The sequence below is a fragment of the Notolepis coatsorum genome (assembly GCF_963971535.1).
Source record: "Notolepis coatsorum genome assembly, chromosome: 1".
Taxonomy (NCBI): Eukaryota; Metazoa; Chordata; class Actinopteri; order Aulopiformes; family Paralepididae; genus Notolepis; species Notolepis coatsorum.
In genome coordinates, this window is record NC_140165.1 from 168,426,537 (window position 1) to 168,448,294 (window position 21,758).

At 43.2% G+C, this 21,758-nt stretch overlaps 1 protein-coding gene across 2 annotated transcripts in view; it reads left to right on the plus strand.

Annotated features, from left to right (window-relative positions):
* Positions 1–21,758, plus strand: part of cgnl1 (cingulin-like 1) — a 128,194-nt gene that overhangs the window by 91,358 nt on the left and 15,078 nt on the right. For both annotated transcript variants that reach the window (XR_014619994.1, XM_084319815.1), the window contains exon 17: positions 10,361–10,469. Coding sequence is in view for 1 of the 2 variants with exons in the window: in XM_084319815.1 (XP_084175941.1) it covers positions 10,361–10,469 (109 nt within the window). In the remaining variant the exon portion in view is untranslated. The remainder of the gene's footprint in view (positions 1–10,360; positions 10,470–21,758) is intronic.

The window sequence follows — 21,758 nt, forward strand, 5'->3', positions numbered from 1 at the left end:
TACAGTGTTTCTGTTCTTCAGTGTTTCTGTTCTTCAGTGTTTCTGTTCTTCAGTGTTTCTGTTCTTCAGTGTTTCTGTTCTACAGTGTTTCTGTTCTACAGTGTTTCTGTTCTACAGTGTTTCTGTTCTTCAGTGTTTCTGTTCTTCAGTGTTTCTGTTCTACAGTGTTTCTGTTCTACAGTGTTTCTGTTCTACAGTGTTTCTGTTCTACAGTGTTTCTGTTCTACAGTATGTTCTGTTCTACAGTGTTTCTGTTCTTCAGTGTTTCTGTTCTACAGTATGTTCTGTTCTACAGTGTTTCTGTTCTACAGTGTTCTGTTCTTCAGTGTTTCTGTTCTTCAGTGTTTCTGTTCTACAGTGTTTCTGTTCTACAGTGTTTCTGTTCTTCAGTGTTTCTGTTCTTCAGTGTTTCTGTTCTACAGTGTTTCTGTTCTACAGTGTTTCTGTTCTACAGTGTTTCTGTTCTACAGTGTTTCTGTTCTACAGTGTTTCTGTTCTATAGTGTTTCTGTTCTACAGTATGTTCTGTTCTACAGTGTTTCTGTTCTATAGTGTTTCTGTTCTACAGTATGTTCTGTTCTACAGTATGTTCTGTTCTACAGTGTTTCTGTTCTACAGTGTTTCTGTTCTACAGTGTTTCTGTTCTTCAGTGTTTCTGTTCTTCAGTGTTTCTGTTCTACAGTGTTTCTGTTCTACAGTGTTTCTGTTCTACAGTGTTTCTGTTCTACAGTGTTTCTGTTCTACAGTGTTTCTGTTCTACAGTGTTTCTGTTCTACAGTGTTTCTGTTCTTCAGTGTTTCTGTTCTACAGTGTTTCTGTTCTTCAGTGTTTCTGTTCTACAGTGTTTCTGTTCTACAGTGTTTCTGTTCTACAGTGTTTCTGTTCTACAGTGTTTCTGTTCTACAGTGTTTCTGTTCTACAGTGTTTCTGTTCTACAGTGTTTCTGTTCTTCAGTGTTTCTGTTCTACAGTGTTTCTGTTCTACAGTGTTTCTGTTCTTCAGTGTTTCTGTTCTACAGTGTTTCTGTTCTACAGTGTTTCTGTTCTTCAGTGTTTCTGTTCTTCAGTGTTTCTGTTCTACAGTGTTTCTGTTCTACAGTGTTTCTGTTCTACAGTGTTTCTGTTCTACAGTGTTTCTGTTCTACAGTATGTTCTGTTCTACAGTGTTTCTGTTCTACAGTGTTTCTGTTCTTCAGTGTTTCTGTTCTTCAGTGTTTCTGTTCTTCAGTATGTTCTGTTCTACAGTGTTTCTGTTCTTCAGTGTTTCTGTTCTACAGTGTTTCTGTTCTACAGTATGTTCTGTTCTATAGTGTTTCTGTTCTACAGTGTTTCTGTTCTACAGTGTTTCTGTTCTTCAGTGTTTCTGTTCTACAGTGTTTCTGTTCTTCAGTGTTTCTGTTCTTCAGTGTTTCTGTTCTACAGTATGTTCTGTTCTATAGTGTTTCTGTTCTATAGTGTTTCTGTTCTACAGTGTTTCTGTTCTACAGTGTTTCTGTTCTTCAGTGTTTCTGTTCTACAGTATGTTCTGTTCTTCAGTGTTTCTGTTCTACAGTGTTTCTGTTCTACAGTGTTTCTGTTCTACAGTGTTTCTGTTCTACAGTGTTTCTGTTCTACAGTGTTTCTGTTCTACAGTGTTTCTGTTCTTCAGTGTTTCTGTTCTACAGTGTTTCTGTTCTACAGTGTTTCTGTTCTTCAGTGTTTCTGTTCTACAGTATGTTCTGTTCTACAGTGTTTCTGTTCTACAGTGTTTCTGTTCTTCAGTGTTTCTGTTCTTCAGTGTTTCTGTTCTACAGTGTTTCTGTTCTACAGTGTTTCTGTTCTACAGTGTTTCTGTTCTACAGTGTTTCTGTTCTACAGTATGTTCTGTTCTACAGTGTTTCTGTTCTACAGTGTTTCTGTTCTTCAGTGTTTCTGTTCTTCAGTGTTTCTGTTCTTCAGTATGTTCTGTTCTACAGTGTTTCTGTTCTTCAGTGTTTCTGTTCTACAGTATGTTCTGTTCTACAGTATGTTCTGTTCTATAGTGTTTCTGTTCTACAGTGTTTCTGTTCTACAGTGTTTCTGTTCTTCAGTGTTTCTGTTCTACAGTGTTTCTGTTCTTCAGTGTTTCTGTTCTTCAGTGTTTCTGTTCTACAGTATGTTCTGTTCTACAGTGTTTCTGTTCTATAGTGTTTCTGTTCTACAGTGTTTCTGTTCTACAGTGTTTCTGTTCTTCAGTGTTTCTGTTCTACAGTATGTTCTGTTCTACAGTGTTTCTGTTCTTCAGTGTTTCTGTTCTACAGTGTTTCTGTTCTACAGTGTTTCTGTTCTACAGTGTTTCTGTTCTTCAGTGTTTCTGTTCTACAGTATGTTCTGTTCTACAGTATGTTCTGTTCTACAGTGTTTCTGTTCTACAGTGTTTCTGTTCTTCAGTGTTTCTGTTCTTCAGTGTTTCTGTTCTTCAGTATGTTCTGTTCTACAGTGTTTCTGTTCTATAGTGTTTCTGTTCTACAGTATGTTCTGTTCTTCAGTGTTTCTGTTCTACAGTGTTTCTGTTCTACAGTATGTTCTGTTCTACAGTGTTTCTGTTCTACAGTATGTTCTGTTCTACAGTGTTTCTGTTCTTCAGTGTTTCTGTTCTACAGTATGTTCTGTTCTTCAGTGTTTCTGTTCTTCAGTGTTTCTGTTCTAGTGTTTCTGTTCTAGTGTTTCTGTTCTAGTGTTTCTGTTCTACAGTATGTTCTGTTCTACAGTGTTTCTGTTCTAGTGTTTCTGTTCTACAGTGTTTCTGTTCTACAGTATGTTCTGTTCTTCAGTGTTTCTGTTCTACAGTATGTTCTGTTCTACAGTGTTTCTGTTCTTCAGTGTTTCTGTTCTACAGTATGTTCTGTTCTTCAGTGTTTCTGTTCTACAGTATGTTCTGTTCTACAGTGTTTCTGTTCTACAGTGTTTCTGTTCTACAGTGTTTCTGTTCTACAGTGTTTCTGTTCTTCAGTGTTTCTGTTCTACAGTGTTTCTGTTCTTCAGTGTTTCTGTTCTTCAGTGTTTCTGTTCTACAGTGTTTCTGTTCTACAGTGTTTCTGTTCTACAGTGTTTCTGTTCTTCAGTGTTTCTGTTCTACAGTATGTTCTGTTCTTCAGTGTTTCTGTTCTACAGTGTTTCTGTTCTAGTGTTTCTGTTCTAGTGTTTCTGTTCTAGTGTTTCTGTTCTAGTGTTTCTGTTCTACAGTGTTTCTGTTCTAGTGTTTCTGTTCTAGTGTTTCTGTTCTACAGTGTTTCTGTTCTACAGTGTTTCTGTTCTACAGTATGTTCTGTTCTACAGTGTTTCTGTTCTAGTGTTTCTGTTCTAGTGTTTCTGTTCTACAGTGTTTCTGTTCTACAGTATGTTCTGTTCTAGTGTTTCTGTTCTAGTGTTTCTGTTCTTCAGTGTTTCTGTTCTTCAGTGTTTCTGTTCTTCAGTGTTTCTGTTCTACAGTATGTTCTGTTCTACAGTGTTTCTGTTCTACAGTGTTTCTGTTCTACAGTGTTTCTGTTCTACAGTATGTTCTGTTCTACAGTGTTTCTGTTCTACAGTGTTTCTGTTCTACAGTGTTTCTGTTCTACAGTGTTTCTGTTCTACAGTGTTTCTGTTCTACAGTGTTTCTGTTCTACAGTGTTTCTGTTCTTCAGTGTTTCTGTTCTACAGTGTTTCTGTTCTTCAGTGTTTCTGTTCTACAGTGTTTCTGTTCTTCAGTGTTTCTGTTCTTCAGTATGTTCTGTTCTTCAGTGTTTCTGTTCTACAGTGTTTCTGTTCTACAGTGTTTCTGTTCTACAGTGTTTCTGTTCTATAGTGTTTCTGTTCTACAGTGTTTCTGTTCTACAGTGTTTCTGTTCTACAGTATGTTCTGTTCTTCAGTGTTTCTGTTCTACAGTATGTTCTGTTCTTCAGTATGTTCTGTTCTACAGTATGTTCTGTTCTACAGTATGTTCTGTTCTACAGTGTTTCTGTTCTTCAGTGTTTCTGTTCTACAGTGTTTCTGTTCTTCAGTGTTTCTGTTCTACAGTGTTTCTGTTCTTCAGTGTTTCTGTTCTACAGTGTTTCTGTTCTACAGTGTTTCTGTTCTACAGTATGTTCTGTTCTTCAGTGTTTCTGTTCTACAGTGTTTCTGTTCTACAGTGTTTCTGTTCTTCAGTGTTTCTGTTCTACAGTGTTTCTGTTCTTCAGTGTTTCTGTTCTACAGTGTTTCTGTTCTACAGTGTTTCTGTTCTTCAGTGTTTCTGTTCTACAGTGTTTCTGTTCTTCAGTGTTTCTGTTCTACAGTGTTTCTGTTCTACAGTATGTTCTGTTCTTCAGTGTTTCTGTTCTACAGTGTTTCTGTTCTTCAGTGTTTCTGTTCTACAGTGTTTCTGTTCTTCAGTGTTTCTGTTCTACAGTGTTTCTGTTCTTCGGTGTTTCTGTTCTACAGTGTTTCTGTTCTACAGTATGTTCTGTATCGTTAGTGGCTTAGCTTGGCATCGCCTTCTGCACTATCTCGCGTACGTGCACGCGTACTGAATAAACCACAAATGTACCTCTAATACCAGTATTAGTCTGACCACACCCCTCATCAGCTTACCTTCATAAGCAGGTGTGTGGTCACCTGCTCTCCTCCTTCTCGCTTTCACCACAAGGAAGAGGTGCCTCGGTAGATCCCCACACTTGACACCATGATGGAAGAAATTGGATTAGGAACAGCTTGGGAAACAAGGATACGTTGACATCATATCTTTATTTTCTCTCTCACTATTTTCGAGAAAATACGGCGATATTGTCTTCGTACTGGAGTGTCTAGAAGATGATGATCATTCTACAAACCCTCCACCGGTTTTCGTATTGGGAGCACGCCGCTGCATGCTTCTCAACTGCAGTTCCTTGCTGTGTTTGTTGGGGTGAAACCTGTCAGGCCACAGCTGAACTGTCGGACATGCCGCTGTTGTGAGGAGCGGTGCGTTCCAGGTTGGGTGAGTAGTGTTTTGCTGGCGGGCTCCACTTGTCTGTGGGTGCTATGGGGGCTACTAGACAAAGTTTATGGAAACCGGCCCCAGGCTAGGGTCCTTTGTTTAGCCGTCTAGGCGACAGAAGGCCTTGGTCTGGCGACCATTTTAGTTTTAACTAGTGGGCCGCGACCATTGACACTGGTGATCCCTGTGTGTTCTGGACGAGTGGATTCTCTCTGTCACCGTGTTAAGACCCCATCTTTCATATCCAAATGAGAGTATTCCTTCACGAGGGGATATGTGCATGTAATGTGCGATAGCGGCAGATTCATGTTCAAAGTCAGCTATACAGGCCAGTTGGTACTGTGCTGATTCCGCCGGACGTGTTATTGTCACCGTTGTGAAGCGGTGTTGACGTCTTGTTTTCTCTTTTCTCTTAAAAAGTGAGGAGGGTTCAGAACGGCGGCCTGTCTGGGTGAGTGTTATGTCATTGTTTACATGTTCATAGCTTACGGTTAGCCGGTCGGTGGCCTGGCGCGGGGTAGCTTAGGCTTCTCGCGCGCCGCCGGGAGCTCGCTCCTGATCGCGTGCGTCGTAGATCGGCGTCTCGCGAGCGGAAGCGATAGCACCCGAACGTTTGGAGCAGCCGTTAGCTTGATGCTATTCTGTTGAACGTGCTTTGATTTTTAACATGTTTTACACTCTTGACCACGACGTCATCTTTGACAGGGGATGTTCGTCAACCCTGCCTGAGCCTAGACGGGGATTGCGTCAACAAAGAGGGCTGTGTTCTACGGTGGCTTATGACTGCACTTCGCTGATCTGCGTTCCGGGCAGGTACGGGGTTGGCCAGACCCTCATAACACGTCTTCTGGTTTTACCTTGCTAAATGTATTGTGAATGACGGTGTTTTTTCCCAAAACGTGTGTTGTTGCAATGCATTTGAGATACGTTGCGGGTTGTGTGTGAGCTGTTTTTGTCACTGGCAGTAGCTTCTCTGTGCAGGTCGTGGTGTATTGATCTGGTTGTTGTGTGAGAAACATCATGGTGTTTATGTGTACCGTGTACTCACTACTAAGGCAACTAACCTATGAAGCTATGCTTGGTGACGAGTGAGTAAAAGAATGTTCTTTCTCAGACTGTAATGACAATGGACAGTGAGTTCACACATTAACAGGTTTTCCTGTTTTAACTGGCCGTATTGAGGGTAACATAGGAGGATTGTGTTTTTCCCCCCCCGGTTCCCTGGGGACTTTATCACCTCCTATCAGACATGTTGTGCATTAATTGTGTCTTTTGTGTGGTAGGGATACGATGTAACTCTCAGCTTGATTGCTGAGGTTGTGCTAAATCTGCTGGAGAAACTTATTTCCTAAAGGGAAATTGGTTTGGTTGCGGTCATGTGTGCTTAGCAAGGCCTGTGGTCGATACTAATCAAGAATGATGTATTCTCTCATTGTGATGATGATGGGTTGTGTGTGTCATGTGACCTACAACTGGGTTGTACTGACCACAGAAGCACATGTGTATGTTGGACCGGGGTTCTTAGAGCCCTCTCTATTCTGTGTTTTTCCTTAGTAAAAATCAGATAGCAGGTTAGCTCGTGCGCTGTGTGGAGCTGTGAAACGCTTCATAGGGTTGACTATGACTGTGTCATATTCTCTTTTTGTCGTTACGTCGTATCATGGGTGTGGGGTCGTAAAGGGGTGAACTGGTAACCTTTCCTCTCCCCGTTGTTCTGTCGGTCAGGGGTACACCCCCTGTCCTTCAAGGTTCCCGTCACGTGGCGGTTCGGCACGTTACGGGGGGGGGGGGGGGGGGGGGGGGGGGAGGGAGTTCCTGGTCCCACGGCCTGGTATATTGGGCGTGTGCACCGCAGGAATTCCCCCGCCATAGAGTACGTCACCGTGCGCGTCTCTGTTGGTAGGACTTCCGTGTGCTGTTCAGGTCCATGTGATGGATCTGTTTTCAGGGGGGGTGGTCAGGGCTCCTCCTCACCAAGCGCCTACTCAGGCCTTCTGTGAGTTCGGACTCCTTCTTCCATGTGATCCATGTGAGGAAGCCTCCATCAGAGTACAGAGCCTTCCTCCTCAGATTGTCAAAGTGAGTGGACCCTCTAGAAGGGTCCTTTTCTATTGTATGTATATTCGATTCAATTCGTTTATTGAGTGTGTATGGGTTCGGTGCCTCTTCCCCGGAGGCCCTAAAACCAGTTTTTTACATGGCTCAAGGTGCAATATATCCTTTTCAATCTGTACAGCTCGCGTGGGAAGTTTCTCTGGGGATCCCCGTCTCTTTCCTATGGGAGGGTGGTGGGATGTAAAAATGTGAACATTTTTTACCCCGGCTGTGTAGACTGGGATACATACTGTTGATGCTTCCTTCTTTCTATTCCAGAAGTGTTGGAGTTAGGGAGTGTCACACCCCTCTTGTCGTTCCCCTGGGCGCCTTGGGGATTCAATGGCAGGTCTAAATAGCCTGTTCATTGATGGGGGTGTGTCCCGACGCACGTATAGTGCTAGCTCGCTGTAAACAGGCGATTGACTGGCACGCCTTAGTTGCTTGTGGTTGAAACAGCGTTTTTATAAAGCAACTGAGATGGGGGTTTTTCCTCTTCCGGCGACCACATCCCATGACCTGGGTGGGTTGTCGACGGATCCTCGTTCATGTCTGGGGGATGATGACGGGATGGATCTGAACATATGTAGTGGGGTCTCACGCCCTTGGGGTGGGCCACCAGGCGCGGTTCGTCCCGACGTCTGGGTGGCGCCTTCTTTTCATGTTAAGATCAACACGCATATCTGCCCTTTTCCTGGGGCATGTCGGCGTGGTTAGGGCACGGGACTGGTTCTGGTCACGCTGGTCCAGATCAGTTGAACCCGTTGTCCGCCGGGGATGCAGATCTGCTGTTCTGGTACCCTGAGGGACTTGGGCTTTTTTCAGGGGGAAAAATGCCAGGTCGGTCTGGGTGTCACAGGGTTAAGCGCTATGGAGACCCTGGTTGGGTATGTTTTTACTCAGCACTGTCGTCATGGCTTACAGCCATGCCATTCTGTACGCGCTCGATCTCGTCGGATCTCGGCCGCTACACAGGTTGGTCCTGGTTAGTACTTGGTTGGGAGACCGCCGGGGAATACCAGGTACGGTGTGCTTAGGGGCTGGTTCTCCATTGTTTTTCGCTCCTCTCTCACGCATGGCGAAGAGGGGCCTGTGGGGGTGGTTTTTTGACCTCCTCTGGTGACCCTGTGCTTCCCGTACCGCCAGGCCCGGTCCGAAGTGATGTTTGCGACCCGTAGGCCTGGGTTAACCCTTTTTGGAAACTGAAACACTTGTACTGCGGTATAGCCGGTGTATACCCGCAGGTGTGTTTTGGAGTTTTTTCTTGAGGGGTTATAGGAACAACCACCGCATTGGGTAACACCGAGGTGGTTGATTCCCTGGTGTGTTGGAGCAGTGTCAACTCCCGGGTTCACCGGTTGAGGGTGCCCCTGCACGTTCATGACGTCTGCCAATCGTGTCAGCCTTCTCTGCCTCGACCCCTCTGGGTGGGGGTTGTTAAATGGAGGCTTGGTCATGCAACACCGCCAGCTTACGCTCCTTCCGCCGGGGCGGCTGTGTTCAGCTGTCCCCTCTGGCGCCTGTCTCGTCCGCAGTCTCCAGGCTAGGGTTAACAGCCTGTTGCCTGGTTTTTCCCCGGTGCGCTGCCTGCTTCCGTTGGTTAACCTTTTTTGTGTGCTTACGGCCATGCTGACTGCCTATTCTGCAGGGTCAGTGTGCCAGGCGGTGTACTATTGGGGGGACGGGGCCCGCTCGGCTTACTGGCCTGGTTGGTTCCGCCTGGGAATACCAGGTGCAGTAACTGAGGGGCCTTTGTCCGAATACGCTGGCGATGTGGGGGGCGGGGCACTACGTGCCCACCTGGTGGGGTCTTGATGCTGGCATCATGGACTTCTCCGGGCCCCCATTCCAGGGAGTCCAGTCCTTTTGGTGGGTCTGGGTCTTCCTTCGTGCTCCGCTGCTACGGCCTTGCCACGGGGTTGGGTTTGCCCTTGACCCCGTGATTCTGGGGGCAGTAACGAGGTTGTTCCTCCGTTCGTTCCCGGGTGGCATGCGGGTTGTGCGTGTGTGTAGTCGTGGGTCAAGCCACGGTCTGCTCACCCTGTGCGTTGAGTTGCTTGAGTGCCTCTTCGCACGGTCGGGTCCGTCGCCCTCCCGTGACGTCCCTAATAGGGGGGCTACCCTCCATTAGGGGGGGTCGGGGGGGCTCGGCCCTCCCTGTTCTGATGGTTTTGGGGGGCTGTCAGCGGGGTGTATTTGTCAGCCAAGTGGCTCCGCTTGGCCTCCCTTGTGCAGAAGGCGATGCCAAGCTAAGCCACTAACGATACAGAACGTTAGGTTATGACTATAACCAAGTTCTGTTAGTTAGGGGCGATGCTTGGCATCGGACGCCGCTGCAGCCCTTGTCCTCACCTTGTGGTGAAAGCTTGGGAAGGAGGAGAGCAGGTGACCACACACCTGCTTATGAAGGTAAGCTGATGAGGGGTGTGGTCAGACTAATACTGGTATTAGAGGTACATTTGTGGTTTATTCAGTACGCGTGCACGTACGCGAGATAGTGCAGAAGGCGATGCCAAGCATCGCCCCTAACTAACAGAACTTGGTTATAGTCATAACCTAACGTTCTGTTCTTCAGTGTTTCTGCTTCTTTGTCATTTGGTCTATTTGACCTGTTTATCACCTTATGATCATAGTTAATTAAATATCATCAGGCATATCTGACAAAACCTAAAGGTCCAACCATTAAAAATATCAAACCCCAAACAGAATAATTAAATCGGCTATAGCCTAATGTAGTCGTTTTTTCACTATTGGGCACAATTATCAATAGGCTAAACAATTTACAGCCATGTTGACGAATGGTTGGATCTGTGACTGAAACTCCAAAGCTACTGCGCCACAACATTTCTACTGTGGTCTGCAGCCTTTAGCCTATTCTGCTTTGATAAACTAGCTAATCAAGATGCTCGTCGATGTACCTTGCAATGAGCAATCTTTTTAAAAATAACCTTTTAGATGTTATTAAACTGCATGCAAATGTGGAATATTTTATATTCTGTGGAACACTTTGCAGGGCCAAGTTTGGGTAGGCCTGGTTTAGATGGGGAAACAGCATAAATAGGTGCAGTCTAATGAGATCGGGGTAAGAGACAGATGGAGAGGAGAGGTGACTAGTTAGAGAGCAGAGGGGTTTGGTTATTTCGGGTTAGACAGTCTAATGGCAACATCTAGGTTTGAGGTAATAGGGACACGCAATGAGAGACTGAGGGATTTAGTCTATGAAGTTGGCTTGCTGTATTCTCGATGTCCTTGTTATGAGTGGTCAGACCCACAGACATGACGTCTAGTTAACCCGTCAAGCCATGTGTTCCAGGGAGCGCGCCAACCTACAGCTGGTGAACCGCAGGCTGGAGAGGAAGGTGAAGGAGATTGTGATGCAGGTGGATGAGGAGCACCACTCCATGCAGGACCAGAGGGACCAGGTAGGCAATAAATTGGCAAGGATTGTTAACATGGCCAGTAAAGTTATAGGGAAACCACAAAAACAATTGTCTGAGTTATATGTATTTCGGAATAGAGACAAGGCTCAGCAAATATTGTCTGATCCTTTGCATCCCCTTCATGGTGAGTTTGACAAGCTTCCATCTGGAAGGCGCTATAGAGTTCCCCTAGCCCCAGAAAACATATTTAAGAAGCTTTCATCCCACATCCCATAGGGGCGACAGTGGTTCGGGAGGTAGAGCAGTCGTCTGGCAATCCGGAGGTTGCCGATTCGGGGCATCGTGTCGATGTGTCCTTGAGCAAGACACTTAACCCCTAATTGCTCCCGATGAGCAGGTTGGCACCTTGCATGGTCGCCTCCGCCGTCGGTGTGTGTGAGTGAGTGAATGTGTGAGTGAATGGGTAAAATGTGAGTAACAAATTGTAAAGCGCTTTGGATAAAAGCGCTATATAAAAAAGCAGCCATTTACCATCCCGTTGCGCTGATGAATTCTTAGATTTAGATTTGAACCATGGTACTGGTTAGGTAACTGAACCTCTGTCTGTGTTTGTGTTGTTTTTTATTCTCATTTGACTATATATTAGGCTGTTTTGGGCCAATATCTTTTGTGCCTGTATGGTGTTTGTACTGTGTTATCTTGTTGATTGCAACTATGGTGAAGCCAAAGACACATTTCCAAGAAAGTGGACAAATAAATATATCTATCTATCTATACTCTCACTCGTCCGCAAATAGAAACACAAGAAACGCAACACACAGATAAACCTTGCATTGGTTAACAGTCCTTTCAGTACTATTTATCATTCAACCACTGAGTGAAAGTGGTAATTGTGTCAGTGTTCCTGCTGTTTTGAGTGCTGAAATCGGCTGTGCTGAGCAGTGTTAATTTTGTCAACTAAAATGATGACGAAAGATGTTTGTCAACGAAGGTTTTTTTCATGACGACAACGAGACGTGACGTCACGTTATTGAAGACCATGTGACGCTAACGAGACTAAATAGTTTATTAAATATCGTTGACCACAACTGAGGACATAAAAATTTAATTTACAAAAACCAGGACGAAATTTCTCTTCATGTATGTTGATATTGTTGACTAAAACAAGACGAGACAAAATAATTATAATGCCATCGTCCCGACAGAGCAGTGTGCCGCGGAGCTCTGTTATTAGCATTAGCTGAAGAGCTATTTGAAAAGCTAGTTTTAGCTTAACGTTACCTTGGCTAAAGTTGGGACTATTCATTATCCAGCTGCAGACCTGCAAGCAAAGTACAGCAAGTTGGCAAAGGAGCATTCCAAGATAAATCACTTTCACCAGTAACATTACATTGTTTGTATTTCCATCTAGCTCACGTTAACTAGTGGCTAACCTAGCTCACGCTAATGTGGCTAACTGATCGACCTCTCGCACACAATTAATGACATGTTGCGGACAGCCATACCGGTGACAATGTTTAGCTTTTAGTGCCAAATGATAAGAGTCTGAGGCGGAGTCTCAAAAGAGAATGTTGAATATTTATTGTGCATTAAAAATCACAACAGAGCCTCTGCTACTAGCTGACCTAAACGGAGCCTTCTGGAAGCAAGTGCAACAACGTATAATGTCCGTGTGGAACCAATGTGCCAACAACCTTTCCGTGGGTGAAGCATAGTTGAGCATAGTTGTCATTTAATGATACTAATACTAATCTATACAATCACCTGTTGTTGAATAAATACCATTACTTTCTAGTAGGGATGCTCGATATTGGCTTTTTTAGCGATACCGATATACCGATATTGTCCAACTCTTAATTTCTGATACCGATATCAACCGATACTGATATATGCAGGGTCCCCCCCCCCCCCAAAAAAACGGAATAATTTCAGGTAATTAACATTACATATCTCTTGTTGTGGAATTAACACAACATTATGCATACTTTTGACAATAAATAAAATCAGAATTTGTTCTTACTTGCTTGCCTGGGTAAATAAAGGTTATAGAAATGTAAAAAAATATATATATATTATAATTTTTTTTTTTGAAAACCGATACCGATATTTTCCGATATCACATTTTAATGCCGATATCGGCCGATAATATCGGTAGGCCGATAATATCGGACATCCCTACTTTCTAGTTATTACTAAAAAACAGTATATATAAAACAGTAGCTGTAAAAAAGAAAAGGAAAAGAAAGTTTTTTTAATTTATATAATATAAATTATTTATTTTTTTAGTACATTAACACTTTCAGTGCCACGGACGACATAACTCATTTTATTAGCCCCCCCACTGAGTGCCGATGACGACAAATATCGTTTTTATTTTTTTATTAGCGATCTGAAATCATATTTCATCAACCGAGTCTCCCGTTGGTACAGCAGCCCCTACATTACAACGTTTTTGTGTATTCTAGAATATTCCAGTAAATGTCTTATCATGGAATCTTTATATTTTCCTTAAACGAGGGCTTTTCAAAATGCTATAAAACGAAAATGAACCGATAAAAAAACAATCCGCTTCGACAATGTTGACTGGAAAATGAGTCATTGATAAGCGACAGGCAGATTAGACACATAGCCATAATTTAAAACATAGATTAGGCGTTTTTAATGCTAACATTGAAGTGGATGATGGCATTCAAGGAGGTTCCGGGGCACCGAGCTCTGGCACGGAAAGTGTTAACTAAAAATAGACAAAAATGTCATCCATTTTCGTCGACAAAATCTAGACTAAAACAAAAAAGACAAAATTGAGACAAAAACTGACTAAGACTAAAATGCTCAGACATTTAGTTGACTAAAACTGACTAAACGAAAAATAAATGAAGATGACTAAATATGATAAACGAAAAAGGAGCACTTGACACATGACTAAGACTAAAACTAAAATGAAAATAGCTGCCAAAATTAACACTGGTGCTGAGTAGACTATATAAGTATATTCTCAGTGGACATTTTTTTAAATGGTTTCTTTTCAGTTTGGTCAAGTTTATTTATATATTCATGAGACCAAACAAACATGAAATGAAGTTTTCTTATAAACGGCTCACTTTTGTTTATATTCACATTTCCACCTAAATAAACAGAGTTGTCTATTGTTATTCTATAGTCTGCAAACTGCAAACATTTCCTACCTCATATAACCTTTGCAAAGTCCATTTTCTCTGTTTTTTTTTGCTCTCACAATGTGTATATACCCTCTGTTTCGGTTTTGGCAAAGTTGTAACAAGTCCAACCTGCTTCGATTGACAGGCAGTTGGCTTGTTAGATTTTGAAGGAGATTGTATAGGCCAATCAATTTGAAGCACAAGGGCATGTTTACACGCCTCTAGTGCACTTTGATTGTGTTCTACGTCAACCCTTGCTTGTGGCATGCTTTCAAGTTTGAAAACCACTGGTAGAGCGAGTCCATCTGTAGGATCCAGTCAGGTGCAGATGACCTCTGGTGCAGTTGAGCAGTGCGCTGTTGGGCAGTGCGAAGAACAGGCTTTTAGGAAAGACTCATGGTAAACAGGAAGTGATGTGTTAAATTACCTTCAGTGCTGTTGGGCAGTGGGAAGAACAGGCTTTTAGGAAAGACTCATGGTAAACAGGAAGTGATGTGTGAAATTACCTTCGGTGCTGTTGGGCAGTGCGAAGAGCGGGCATTTAGGAAAGACTCATGGTAAACAGGAAGTGATGTGTGAAATTACCTTCGGTGCTGTTGGGCAGTGGGAAGAACAGGCATTTAGGAAAGACTCATGGTAAACAGGAAGTGATGTGTTAAATTACCTTCGGTGCTGTTGGGCAGTGGGAAGAACAGGCATTTAGGAAAGACTCATGGTAAACAGGAAGTGATGTGTTAAATTACCTTCGGTGCTGTTGGGCAGTGGGAAGAACGGGCATTTAGGAAAGACTCATGGTAAACAGGAAGTGATGTGTGAAATTACCTTCGGTGCTGTTGGGCAGTGGGAAGAACAGGCATTTAGGAAAGACTCATGGTAAACAGGAAGTGATGTGTTAAATTACCTTCAGTGCTGTTGGGCAGTGGGAAGAACGGGCATTTAGGAAAGACTCATGGTAAACAGGAAGTGATGTGTTAAATTACCTTCAGTGCTGTTGGGCAGTGCGAAGAGCGGGCATTTAGGAAAGACTCATGGTAAACAGGAAGTGATGTGTGAAATTACCTTCGGTGCTGTTGGGCAGTGGGAAGAACGGGCATTTAGGAAAAGTGCATGGTAAACAGGAAGTGATGTGTTAACTCGGGCCCCGACAGCATAAGTACTCAGATGTGTTATATACTCTACAAATATAGTAGAGTAAAGTAGGATATTTGCTTTGAATTGTAGTGATGTATAAAGTCACCTAAAATGGAAATACTGAAGCACAAATAACTCGGAATTGTACTTGGGTTACTGTACTTTAGATCATTTTAGAGACTTTAGATAAGTACATGCTACGTAGACTCCTTACAGAAATTGTGTGACTCCCAAATCAGATCTTATACTTATCCTTGGTATAGGGAGGTGTAGTGGTTACATCATTGTTGTTTCCTGTACGGTCCACCTCACTTGAAATTGCAATGTATTTCCAATGGACACATTTCTAAATCGTCTCGTTTAAAACAAATAAAGCATGAACATGGGCATGGTGTAACTTTCTGTGTGTGTTCATCCACAATCTATAGCTCAACATGAAACAATTAGCAATTAATCGTAAAAGTAGCAAAATAACAATGTTTACGTTTTCGTTCACTGAGGAACTACACTTCACTTTGGCGACAGTAGACATTGCTAACGTCTAGTACGTTTAGCTAGGTAACGTTAGCTATGGGTAAAGTTAATGTTAACGTCACCCCAGTCATCACACACATAATAAACCTCTCCATAAAACAGGGACACGTCCCCAAGGACTTCAAAATTGCGAGAGTGACCCCTCTGCACAAAAAAGGCAGTAAATTAGACCCAGGCAACTACCGCCCTGTTTCTATCCTTACCTCCATCTCGAAAGTCATGGAAAAAATTGTATACGAACAGGTCGAAAAATACCTTGCGGAAAAAAATCTAATCTACGAATTCCAATCTGGCTTCAGAACATCCCACTCCACTGACACATGCCTTCTCTATTTAAACGACCACATCAAACAAGAGGTGGACGCGGGCAAATACTGCGGCATGGTCATGCTGGACCTACAAAAGGCCTTCGACACTGTCAATCACACCATTCTGATTGACAAGCTAAAAGCAATTGGTTTTGATAGTCTATCAGTGAGCTGGATGCAATCCTACCTGGAGGGGAGAGAGCAGATGGTGGAGGTAAACGGTACCCTATCCCCCCCCTCACAGTAAACTGTGGTGTTCCACAAGGAAGCATACTAGGTCCGCTACTGTTCCTAATTTATGCAAATGACATGTCGTCAGCTTGTGACTGCAACTTGTTCCTGTTTGCGGACGACTCAGCCCTGCTGGTCTCTGACAAGAACAAGTTACAGGTTGAAAAAACCCTCAGCTCGGAACTAGGCAAAATCTGCATATGGCTCGCTGATAACAAACTATCATTACACATGGGCAAAACAGAGTCCATTCTCTTCGGTTCAAATAACAAACTCAGCAAGACCGACGGCTTCTCAGTTACAGTGGGTGACAATATTGTCACAAGGAAAGAAGATATTACCTACCTGGGTTCCATCCTAGAGGCAAATCTTTCCTGTGACAAAATGGCATCCAATGTAATAAAAAAAAGTCAACCAACGAACTCGATTCTTGTACCGGATCTCCTCACTGGTAAACAAGAATACCCTGAAGACTCTAGCAGGAGCACTCATTCAAGGGTACTACGACTATGCTTGCACCTCATGGTACCAAAGCACCTCAAAGGCGCTAAAAACAAAATTACAAACATCTCAAAACAAACTGGTCAGACTACTGCTTGACCTTACTCCTAGAACCCACCTCACCCCTGCCCACTTTGACAACCTAGGATGGCTTAGAGTAGACGACAGAGTACAGCAACTTGCAATGGGCCTGGTCTACAAGATACACTACACGACCAAGGTACCCATGTACATGACAAAATACTTCCCAAAGGTCAGTGAATACCACGATCACAACACCAGAGGGAGCTCCACAAATCATGTTAAACCCAGATTCGGCTCAAACAAGGGACTAAACACGTTTCGCAATTATGCCACATCAATGTGGAACGCCCTACCCAAAGCTGTAAAGGAATGTGAATCACTACCCACTTTCAAAAACACTCTCAAAAAACACCTAAGGGAGACTGCAACCCGAAACTGGCCCCTGTAAATGTCCGAACACAACCCCCTCCAATGTACAGTAAATTACCAAGTATGGTCTTGTCAATAATCCAATGTACAGTGTTGTTTGTACAGTTGTACAGTGTCCCCCACCCACCCCTCCTACCCAACCCCCCCCCCCCCTTCCCAACCCCCCCCCCCCCCCCCCCCACTCCTAACGAACCCCCCCCCACTCCTAACCAACCCCCCCCACCCACCCAACCACCTCCAATGTACAGTCCCCCCCCACCTACCCAATCCAATGTACAGTTTCCACGCCTAATGTATATACTCCTTTCTTTCTGGACTCTTTTTGTATCACAAACAGTACTGTAAATGCAAATCTGGTATGATAAATGTATAGATGGAGCAGTACTGTCTATCTGTATGTCATGTATGTCATATATGTTATGATGAATTGAAAATGGGGGACCCTGATGTAAACAAGACGAAAGTCTTTCTCTGGTCTGCATCCCCTTAACAATTGTATGTATTGAGCTGTACTGTACTGTACCCATTCTGCAATCTGTTAATAAAGTTTTCATTCATTCATTCATTCAACGTTAGCTTAATGCAACGTTTTAGCAATGCTATGTACAAAAATACGCTATTTACATTTACATTAACTATTTACCCAGGCTGCAAAAAAAATCAGATCAGATAATGTTAACTAACGTTAGGTATTTTAGATTTCACTGATAACTAGTTAGCTCAGCGCAACTGTCAATGGCCGTGACGTCTATTAGGCGACAGCACTGTTAACCCTTTCTGCGCCAAACCCCAGTATAGTCGGGTTTTGTCGCCAACCGTTAAGTGCCAAAACCCGAGTATACTCAGGTTTTGATCCTTTGATCTTTTTCCTCTGATCCCCATTCTAACCACTGCGCAGACCTCCCTGTGTCTCCCTTGCACCACTGCCTATGTTAAAATTACAATGACGATCTAATCCTGCCAGGTGGCAGTATCGCCTACCTTTTGAACTGGGATAGTTTAGTGTGGGGAAAAGATTTTTTTTTGTCTGCAAGAACTCCTCTCCTCAGAGGACTGAGCGATCGCTCTGAGATTCTTTTCTATGTCTATTTTACCGAACCTGAAACATGTAGCGATCACTAGGGATGGGTACCGAATTCGTTTTTTTTTTTTTTTTTTTTTTAGCGTTTATCGCTTATCTGGTCAAGCATGACCGACAGATATAGGGTGAAACGGGATATAGATCAGGGGAAGACATTCTGGGAAATGACGGCGGGTCCGGGAATCGAACTCGAGTCCCCCAGATCCGTGACGCAGCACGGTTTTCCCCGACGCAGAAATAGCGCCGAGATATGCGGTGAGCTACTGGAGCTCCCCCGAATTCGGTACTTTTAACTCATTGACCGCCACGCTTAAGTGCGTGAGAGGGCGCTAGAGCGCCACCGCTTTAATCAATGGGAGGAGTGGGAGATTTGCGAGTGCTTAAAATATATCTTAAATTATGGCTATGGGTCTAATACACCCGTTGATTATCAGTGAGTTGCTTGCAGTCAACATGTACAAAACGGATTGTTTTTTCATCGGTACATTTCCTTTTTATACCGTTTTGAATACGAGTATAGTTTTGGTGATTTCTAGTCATTCCAGAGAACGACGCGATAATAGCCCTTTAGTGGAATACACAAAACACGTTGTAATTTTTTAGCTGATTATCGAATCTTCCTGAAATCAACGCTAGATCATCATTATTATCCTTCCTTGTGCATACATGAAATGGCCCTCGTAGCATTTTGCGAGCTCAGACCCATTCCCAACGATAACATCAGGCTGGATGGATGAAAATTAATGGATATCGCTAATAAAAGAAATAACGATTAAAACCCGACTATACTCGTGATTGGCGCTCAAGCAATGGCGAGTTAACCCGACTATCCATCCGATGACGTCACGTTTTGTTTACCACAAAACGAAACCGCACATTAATGTCAACGACACGTGCACAAATACAATACATGTTTTCAAACTCTCTTTGGGTGTTTTCAATTCATGGGGATTATATGTCTCTGATATCTTGGTACAGTGGGCAGGTTGTTAGAAAGTGTAGCTCAGTTTCCACCTCTGCTCTGACATGGCTGTTAGCCTAGCCACAGAGCGTCTTTAGAGGAGAGGCTCCGATTGAATCCGGGACACAGACATGCAGCCAATGGGACACTGGCTCTGTTCATGGTCACAAATGGATTCCAGCTTCATTTATTTACTACAGATGACAAACGTGTTGTTTCTGTTTTTCTTTTTGACATACTTGCGCCACACGGAACAACTGATCACTACAGCCCAGCATCATATAGCCAGTCTCTTGAAACACCACTATCTCTCAAACTTTCACTCCTCTCGAAACTTTCTTTTGTTATGTGCTTGCGCTGCTGCGGTGGGTTTTCTTTTTAGCAGTCGGCTTACTCCTTCTATAGTTCCACATAACCCATTTAACGTTAGCTAATCGTCGGACATAACGTTAGCTCCCTAGGCTACAGTGCAGGCCGGCACAGGCGGGACAGAAGAGTAGTGGATGTGACGTCGGTAAACAACCACAAATTAGGCTGTTATGTAAGACGGAAACACACCGCAGAGCAGGTCTTCTCCAAAGCGGGGGACACAGTTGAGTGTGGAGCGGGCTCAGCTCTTACCAGAGAGAGTGAACGAGTTAATCTTTCTGAAAAAGAACTGCTAGAATACTCAATCAGCAGCAGAGTAGTTCATTGCTGCCAGATTGTTTTTGTTTAATCAGTTGTAAAATACTTTCATTTATTTGTTTACCCTTGTTTTATACTTGTTATTTTGTAAAATACAATACCTTTATTTATTTTGTATTTAAATATACATTTTAGTTAATTTGTAAAAAAAATTAAATAAAAAATCAATAAACATAACATTTATTTAAAGATATGCGTGTGACTGTGTATATATATATATATATGTTGTTCTAAATAAATAATAATAACTATTTGTATAGCACCTTTCATACAGGGGATTGCAGTTCAAAGTGCTATTTAAGATGTAAATAATAGCGGCTGGGTGGCACAGCGGAGATTGCGCTCGTCACCAATGCAAGAGACTCTGGTCTCGAATCCAGGTGTCAGCATTGCCTCCGGCTTGGGCCAGTCGTCATACTATCTCTATTGGCAGAGGTAGCGGGTGGAAGTCGAAGGGTGGTAATCTGGGAACTCATTTTGTGCAAAAATGGAAAGCTTGTCAATGTTCATAAGGCAGAATTATTACAATAGCCGATAATACATTTTCCCAATGATAAATCCCTATACGGGTGGATCGCGCGGGAAACTAAAGTGACGTCAGACTACACCTCCCTATAAAGTGGCTCAATATCAGTAGACCTAGGGCGGCTGAGTGGCGCAGCGGAGATTGCGCTCGTCACCAATGCGAGAGACTCCGCATTGCCTCCGGCTTGGGCCAGCCGTCATACTAACTCGTTTGGCTGAGTTAGCGGGAGGGAAGTTGATGGGTGGTAATCTGGCGTTGTGGACAGCGACTCCTACAGGTCAGGTCTGGACGCCTGCACAGCAAAAGACAGGAAGTGGTGAAGGCAGCGTGACCTCCGTGTTAATTTTGGCAGCTATTTTCATTTTAGTCTTAGTCATGTGTTCCTTTTTCGTTTTCATCATATTTAGTCATCTGCATTTATTTTTCGTTTAGTCAGTTTTAGTCAACTACTATAAATGTCTGAGCATTTTAGTCATAGTCAGTGTTAGTCTCGATTTTGTCTTTTTTGTTTTTGTCTAGATTTAGTCGCAGAAAACTGATGATTTTTGTCTAGTTTTCGCTAATGAAAAAAAGGCATTTTATATTTTTATATTGTAAATAATGCAATTCTATTTATTAAGTATAGTCTAGCCAAAAAATATCACAGCCCCTAAGACCGGGAGCGTTCTAACTCTACTGAGCATGTACCCAACATTATATGAAAAATAAAAAGTCATTACGACGTTTTAGTGCACTTCAAGCGCTAAAGGGATTCATTAACAACTTATAGCAGGGTCAATCTCAGTGTTAGTACTCGTCTGTTTCTTTTCTTTTCATACCAACATTACCTTTTTAAGTGAACGTGGTCTTGTCCTTGTTGTATCCATGTGTAATGTTGATAGTAGTGGGTGTACACAGATGAAAGAGAGCAAGTCTGTGTCTGGGATATAGATCCCAACTCCCAGGCTATTAGCTATTAGCTCTTCTGGCAGCCATCCTCTCAGCCTCCGTCGTCTTATATGTTCTTTTGGTAGAACTGTTTGGCTGCCGCAGGAGTGTTGAGAGAGTAGCTGATTCCGTTCATGGTTATTGATATAAGCTGTAGTCACGAGAGACCTGGGACGCGGTTTTTAGCCTCACGTATGTTATGTAGCTTGGCTTTTAGCCATAAACGCTGCTGAGCTTAACCCGGAAACGGAAATCGGAAATGCTGAAATAATAACGTGACTTATTCTAAAAGTTATAATTATTTTGTCTCATCTTGTTTTAGTCAACATAAATTAAGAGAGAATTCGTCATGGTTTTTGTAAACTACATTTTTGTGTCCTCAGTTGTGGTCAACGATATTTAATTAATAATTTAGTGACGTTAGCGTCACATGGTCTTCAATAACGTGACGTCACGTCTCGTCGTCGCGGGAAAAAGCTTTGTTGACGAAGATCTTTCGTCATCAATTTCGTTGACAAAATTAACACTGCCTCCCATGCGTTACACTTCACCAATGAGAGTCCGCGCTGTCAGGTGAAAAGAGAGCCGCTGGCTGTCTCTGCACGTGCCGGAGGAAGCATGTGGTAGACCTCAGGGCTCCCTAGACCGACCACTAGGGGGCACATGCGCACAACGACCTGGTAGGGGAGGGGGGAATTGGCATAACGACTAAATTGGGATGGGAGGAAAAGCACAGAAAAGTCAGGCGGAGAAAAAGAGGATTAAAAAAATATATATATCAGTAGACTTATCACGTCTTGCCGTAATTTTGCTCCTTTTTTTAATAATGATTT